This window comes from Polyodon spathula, chromosome 9 (assembly GCF_017654505.1).
Source record: "Polyodon spathula isolate WHYD16114869_AA chromosome 9, ASM1765450v1, whole genome shotgun sequence".
Classification (NCBI taxonomy): Eukaryota; Metazoa; Chordata; class Actinopteri; order Acipenseriformes; family Polyodontidae; genus Polyodon; species Polyodon spathula.
The window spans coordinates 4,236,347-4,244,265 of NC_054542.1; the positions used below are offsets into that span (position 1 = coordinate 4,236,347).

Genomic DNA, 7,919 nt, shown 5'->3' on the forward strand with positions numbered 1-7,919 from the left:
ACACTTGAGATTAATTTACTGCTTTGCTTAATGCACTAACCTGTGAACAGCGTTCCCTCTAAGCTTTTTATATAGTGGGAAACTTGCTATTTTGACTGAGAAAGGGTAAATTATCAGTGATATATATAGATAGATAGATAGATAGATAGATAGATAGATAGATAGATAGATAGATAAGACCTTTTTACTGCCATAATACAATTCAGCTCTAAAACTGTCATCAAACTAGCAAATGCCACTGATTCAGCGAGTTTAATCAAGATTTAAAGAAAAAATGTAATAAAAGTGTTGGAGCAACAGAACCAAAAACTACACTGAAATATTGCAAATGCTATAAAATAGTATGAGAAATACACTATATATATAATATATATATATATATATATATATATATATATATATATATATAATATTAAGCGCACTTCTGCAAGATTCTTTTTTTCATATAAGCAAACATAAATCTGGAGTGTGGAATTCATTGTAGGTGTATATTTTATTCATCACAAGTTTGTAACTGTAAATGTCTAATTAAAATGAGTAGATATGCATATGCTGTACTTTACTCACAGCAGGACAATATAAGGCTGTGAATTCGTAAAATAAAAAAAAAAAACAACATTGATATGAAAGGTAAAACTCATTTATTTCAGTTTTTTCCTCTGATTTATTAATGTCACCTTGATTTATTCGTGAAGTATCTCCTGTATGAATCTTAGTCATTACCGAGATATGTGGCATGTTCAAATTAATTAGCTGTCAAGATTCAAGAAATGAAAGAAAAATGAGCCTAGGACCCCCTTTTATAAATATGACAAGGTGTTACAGTTGTCTGGAGATGAATCGAAATGCAGGTTTTTTTTTTGTGTGTGTGTGTAATTAGGAAATGAAAAAAATGCATTGAATTCTAACTACCGTGTTTGTTTTTTTGTTTTGTGTCGGAAACAGGTGACAGTTATGGATGGAGGGCCCTCTTCCCGGCAAACGACAGTCTGGCTGATGGTCCGTGTCCTGGATGAAAATGACAACAAGCCCCAGTTCCCTGAAAAGGTTTACCAGATTAAGCTTCCCGAGCGGGACCGAAAGAAAAGAGGAGAACCCATCTATCGACCGTTCGCCTACGACAAGGACGAGGGGCCCAATGCAGAGATTTCTTACAGCATCGTTGACGGGAATGACGACGGGAAGTTCTTTATTGACCCTAAAACTGCAATGGTGTCTTCTCGCAAGCAGTTCATGGCTGGCAGCTACGACATCCTAACAGTGAGTGTCTGTGTTTCATCATGGGTCACATCTAATGCTTGTAAACATGGATGGGCAGCTGAAGTAGCACTTGGCGCAGTGGTGTTAAACTTAGGTCTTCGTGGACCTTTCCAATATTTAGTTCTAACATGCCACATACATTATTTTAATAATTTGTATTACTTGTTTTTCCTTTTTTTTTAACATACATTTGTTTGATCTTTATTTGTGTAGTTTAAGAACAGTTTATATATGTTTACGTTTTTAGTGTGTGCTTATTGGGTCCAAGCAATTACTATGGTCAAATAAAATCCCTTAAAATGATTTATAAGTCATTCATAACTATAACATACTCTATAGTGCTGAATTAAGAAATGCTAAAATAAACTAAATAAATACATTCGATGACAAAAGTTTTCACTCTTTTTAAATGTATTGAATTGGAGAATTTCAGTACATTTTACTTATTAAGCATCTATGTAAGTGTCAATATATTATTATGAGGGAAATGAAGGTTATGGGGTTTGTGGCCCCACAGTACAGAACCCCACTGGGTATTCATTCTTACTCCTTTACTTAGATCAAAGCTGTAGACAATGGACGGCCACAGAAGTCCTCGACGGCACGTCTGCATATCGAGTGGATTAAAAAGCCCCAGCCGTCCACTCAACCTCTCAGCTTTGACGAGCCCTTCTACAACTTCACAGTGATGGAGAGTGACAAGGTGACCGAGATTGTAGGTGTGGTCTCTCTGCAGCAGACGGCAACTCCCCTTTGGTTTGACATTGTTGGTAAGTCTCAAATGCTTGGTGGTAAAACAAAAACCATCATTATTGTTTAATCTGTGTCATCTTTCCTTATTGTAAAGCACAGTACAACAACAAAGATTAAACTGTGAGTTAAACTGTGTACATTATTCTAGCTATTTAGCTCCAGCTCCATCCATGCTTTTGCCTGACCAGCCACATTGCCTGTGCCATCACATGATCATTCAACATCATGTGATCCCACTGCATTCTCTGAGCTCTTCCACTGGAGCTATAGGGAGAAGCTGCTTAATGGCATTTTATCCACGGCTGGGTTATATTTTCATTTGTTTGAGGGAATACATTTTGGTTCACCAAAGTCAGATTGTGTGTTCCAATTTAAGGCAATGTCTGTGAATTACAACACATGGTGCAATGACTTCAGTAAGCAAATCAATACAATAGACTTAGAAACAACCTACAAAAGCATATTTCCTTGGACACGATCTCCAAAACTCATGGGGCGAAAGTTCCTCAAGGCACCATTAAGTCACCGTAGCTTACTGTTCCACAAGTTCTTTGATAATGCACGTTTGTGTGTTTGAAGCAAAAGGGTTTCCCTGGCACCTTTGTAAATTCTTTAGCTGACACCAAAAGTTGCTGTCATCATTATATGTACACACTAGTCTAAAAAAATAGTTAGAGATGCAAAGGAACTATATTGGGTGAGTTTTGCACATAAGTTCACCTATCAGTCTGTCCTGGGATGCTCTAGAATTAAAATGCAACACATTTTGTAATATGTTGCTTCAATGTGAAGTGCATTATTTTTTTACATGACCTGTAGGAGACACATGAATTGAAGGGAGTTCCAAAGGATGCAGGTGATCTCCTTCCTAGTCACTGTGTCTTCTATAAAAGCTATGATTTTAAGTCAATTAAAATATGCATTTAAAACTTTTTTTAGATTTAAATGCACAAAAATTAAAACAATGTATTCTTTATTTTAAAATAAATAAGTACGGTACTACTTTACATGGTGTTTCTAACTACACAATGCAACATGACTAATTACAAAATGATAATTGTTTGAAGTTGCTAGCATATCTTTTGTAAAACAACTGTATTCATGCATGTGGTTGTGTATGTACAATGTAGTTACTATGTAACAGCATGTTCAATTGCAATGTAATAAGAATATAGTTAGAATTACTTAATAAAATGTTACCATATATGCATGTAAAACCAAGTACACCTTTACCATGTGGTGTGGTTCATTCCTACCCATGGATTTGAGACCATCAAAGCAAATATGTTGTTAAACAAGAAAGACCCCTTTAGGAGCACGCAGTAACACCTGCGTTATGTGGTTTGTGTATTCTGAGTTTTGGAGCATTAACATTTGGCTGCATGCATTGCACTGGAGCCAACTCTTGGTAAATTTCCCTTTTAATATCTCTCACATTTTGTCTAGTACATTTCTCTTCACAAACATTGGAGCAGTAAATACATCCTCTGCATTAGCTTCTAGCTTTTTAAACAGTTTGTGACCTTCTTTGCCTTTGCTCCTTTCTCAGTCTTCACTTTTTCTTTCTCTGAAATCATTTTCTTCCTTCTTCTCCCCCTTTTGTTAACGCTTCTCACCTTGAAGGTGGCAAACATGCACGGGAGATGTTCTATATTCTTCAGACAGCTTGTGGCCAGAATTGTTCCACAGAAGGTATCTCCAGTTTGACCAGTATATATATTATTGTGTCTCACAAATTTATTTTAACCTGTTTACCCTTAATTTCTCTTTTCATTTACACCCCCCAGAGCACTGTGTAGTTGATGATATCTTTTGAAGTGTTTGTTTTCATTTCTTTATTTGTGTGCGTGTGTGTGTGTGTGTGTGTGTGTGTGTGTGTGTGTGTGTGTGTGTGTGTGTGTGTGTGTGTGTGACAGCAATGCTCAATATGCATGATGACTAATCGGCATGCTCCCACCAATAAGCAGTAAAGTAGTTGTTCTACAAGTAAAATACAATAGGTTCATGCATGCTAATTGTCTTCATTTTAACAGATTGCTTTCTGTCCTAGATGTGTCTGTTAACAAAAAAATTTAGTAAATAAGTTGAGGTTATTGATGAAAGTGTTAGGTGTAGAAACCTTAATTACAGAACAGGCAGGGGAAGTGCTTGTCTGAAAACGGGTAATCTAGTTGATTGATTTACCAGGTTAGGTGGGCTTACATGATACCGCATCCATGGATGATTAGCATACTACAATGTATGATACCATTGTATATGTGTACATTACTGTGGTTTCCTACCATATAGGATGCTACTTCCTTGGATTTTGGTTACCACTTTTTGAGCATATGTGGTATTTTTGATACTACACATATGATTATAGGCAGACTTTTACAGTTGTTATGAATTTATGTCAGTCGTCATTGCTGTTATCACCTTTACTCTCAGAGATGTTTCACGCAACACTCTAAACACACATTTCTAATCCTGTACAAAAGACTAACTTTGTATTTATTTTTCAACCATTTTTCAAACTTGGAAAAAACATCACAAAATAAGATAAGGATGTAATTTATAATTGTAGCTTGCTATCAGCAAATAGCGCACAATGTACTCATTAACTGACACTGTCTTGTTTTCTATGTAATAATCTGCAAAGCATTAGGAAGGTATAGTGATTTCTTGCAGTCCTTTACTTCCAAACTTGAAGAGCAGGTACATCTAACTAGTCAAATTTCACATCACCCTGTAGAATTAACACATTTTGCTTCATAAAGTCCAAAGAAAGCAGTTAAATAATGATGCGTTAACATTTTGAATTGCATATCGCTTTGTAGTTTTCCATACATAGTACGTAAAATGGAAGATTTCAAAATCTAAATATTATACAACTATTATGGGTGAATTAGGGATGCTAGCGTATCTAACTTTTCACTAAAGCAAAACCTACTGTGTATGCACTAAAAACTAATGTCATAAGTATGGGATATTGCAGTAATGAAACGGTTCATGGCATATACTTTGGTATTTGTATATAGTTAATGCATGGACTGTTAGTGACTGGATTACACTTTGCCAGACCATGCTGGTGTCACAGGGCGAAGGCTGGTCATGAACTGGCAACCAACCTGCACATTGCAAGTTGGCGTCTAAATCACTCTGCCAAAGAGCCAGGCTTGTCTGCATTCATAGTTGTAGATCTTTTAACCTTATCTCACCGACAGGACAGAATCTGGTTCAACAATACATTACATTACACAACACTGCACGTTACACTTGATATACAGCACCTCAGCCAAAATAACTTCAACTTATAAAAAGTCTACGGAGTTTCAGCAAATGGTGTGCATCACAACCAGTCACTGCTACCATGTTAATTATGGTCATGGTCATAACAATGTTTAAGATTTCTATGCCATGTATATGTTCAGTGGACTGTTTAATAGCCCCTTTGTTTGAAGGAGTTTCATTTTTCTCTGGAAGAACATTTTCTGTCAGCCAAGTAACAAATCCCTTCCCTGGCTTTATTTTAATGCAGATTTTTCTCATTAAAAGATGGAATTCCATGCTTCAGAAAGCCACTCCGGAATTGCTTGTTTCTCTTCAAACATTTCTAAAGTAAATCAATTAAAAATAAATTAAAAATAAAATCTTAAGTCTCCTACAGCCTTCTTCTGATGGGGCTCTGTAGAAGTCTTCAGTGAATTCCTGAGTGCTTTGAAATACAACATTAATTAGGTTCTCTCAGCAATTATAGACTTGCAAGCAATTAATGAGGGTTAAGTATATATGATAACAATTACGACAATGACAGTGTACCGCAAGAAGCAACTAGTGTGGTATGGGATAATAGCAGATCTGTAATCCTCTTATAAACTCTTCTTTTGTCAGCAGACTATAGTGTTGGATACCAGTTTAAGCTGGGTGGGGTATCAGTGACACCCAACAATGTATTTTTAAAAGTTAATGTCACATTTAAAAGTGGCACGAGGATCAGGTTTTAGGGAACCGTTGCCCTTTCCATGCCTTTCGTTTTCACAAGTCTGTTCAATAAAATCGTATTATAATACATATAGGGGTGTTTGTTGTCTTGATCTCCTGAATTGTAACAAATGTAAAAAAAAAAAAAAGTTACATCCCACTTTCTATCCCCTACATGGGATAATAAATCCTATGTTTGATTTTGTGGTCCTCCAGCTATCTTACACACAAATAAAATACCTGATTGTAGTGATTACTGAATGTACGAAGGGCATCGGCATATTCTTCAGTGGGTTTTATGTGTTTAGCCTTTTTTTTACATTTCTACACAATTTGCAATTATGTTTTAAATTCCAGTTCTAAATTCCATGTGTAAATGCTACCTATAATAGTGTAATATAGCTTTAAATCTTGCGAGCAAGAACATTTCATTTTAAATCTTGCATGCATGTAACAGTCCTCCAATAGAAGTGTAGGAATTTGCTGCCACTCAGTAGTTGGGGTGGGTTTAAAGTATTCAGAACGAATCAATGTGAAGTACAAGTCAGGAAGGAGGGACATTGCTCCACTGCACTGGGAATTTATATATATATATATATATATATATATATATATATATATATATATATATATATATATATATATATATATATATATATATATATATATAGGTAACACTTTAGTTTATCCAGTATAAGTGGTTATAGACAATAGCAAGAACAAAACAACAAGGCTTCTGGTTTTATTGTGAGCACTAATATGATGTAGCTGCAGATTCTGCCTGACACGTGTTTCTGGACAAGCCTTGTAATGTGATCGAAAATTTAGACTACAGTAAATTAAACTGAATTAGATTAGATTTTATGTAGGAAGCTAGCTTAATCTACCATGCTTTGAAAAAAAAAAATAAATAAATAAAAACACAGACCAAATATTTATTTAACTTTAACTGAAACGGTATGTGTGGTGAAATGACAAAGCCTAGCATGCACTTGCCAAAACTGTTGCATCAGTTTAGCATTTAATCACCATATAAAAAAGTCCCACAAGACGGTTAACCGCTTTCTTTGTTGAGTGATTTGGATCTTTACATAGGGCATTAGTTACCCCTTGATATATGAATGCTCTGCTTTGTTTGACAGTAGACAAACAGTGATGGCAGTGGCATTGATTCAGAAATGTTGAAGATGTTGAATAATGTTTACCCTTATAAAAACATATTTACATTACATTAAAAAAAACTGCAACCTAGAAACCTTTAAAATATATATACATACTGTAGTAGTCTTCGGTTAACTGATGTTTGAGTTTTCAAAAAAAATAAAAAATTTTGGACCTTTAAAAAATGAATACTTTTTGAATAACAATTGCGGCAACAAATGTCAATAAACATACTCAGCTGAGCGTTTATAGTCAGAAAAGGCTGTGTAATTTAGTTATTTAAAATCAATTTATATTGTGAAAATGGCACTGGCATTTAATTAAGGCTGGTTGTCATGGTATGATTTCAGAAACAAGCGCTCTCGCAGTTGGAACTAAAATTACTCTCCGCGTTTGAATTCTTTAGCCAAGGATTTCTCCATTCCAGAAAAACAATCTGCATAATGAGAATGTCTTTAGGCGATGAGATGGACTATGTTTGAAAACAGCTTATTAAATAAGCCATTTAATGCCTAATAGTAAACCCCTCCCCCACTTATTCAAAGAAACTCAAATGTTAAAACTCCTTCCAAGAATATTGAGCTTTCTCTGTAGAGAGAGAGAGATGATATGTTGTTGTATATGTTTTATTTTATTTTTTTACATTCAGGCTGGCATTACCGGGTAATTATGGTGCAGCTATACTTACAGCTTCTTTATAAATATACTACATTACAAAACAATTTTAGTAGTTTTTTGAGTCATATAGTTGCTATTTAGTCTGTTCTTACTGTATTCATTAA

The 7,919-nt window shown here is 35.0% G+C and overlaps 1 protein-coding gene across 1 annotated transcript in view; it reads left to right on the plus strand.

The window, feature by feature from the left end:
- Positions 1–7,919, plus strand: part of LOC121321207 (protocadherin Fat 3-like) — a 120,589-nt gene that overhangs the window by 107,642 nt on the left and 5,028 nt on the right. Inside the window, exons 5-6 of the mRNA XM_041260108.1 lie at positions 946–1,260; positions 1,820–2,030. Coding sequence (XP_041116042.1) covers positions 946–1,260; positions 1,820–2,030 — 526 coding nt within the window. The remainder of the gene's footprint in view (positions 1–945; positions 1,261–1,819; positions 2,031–7,919) is intronic.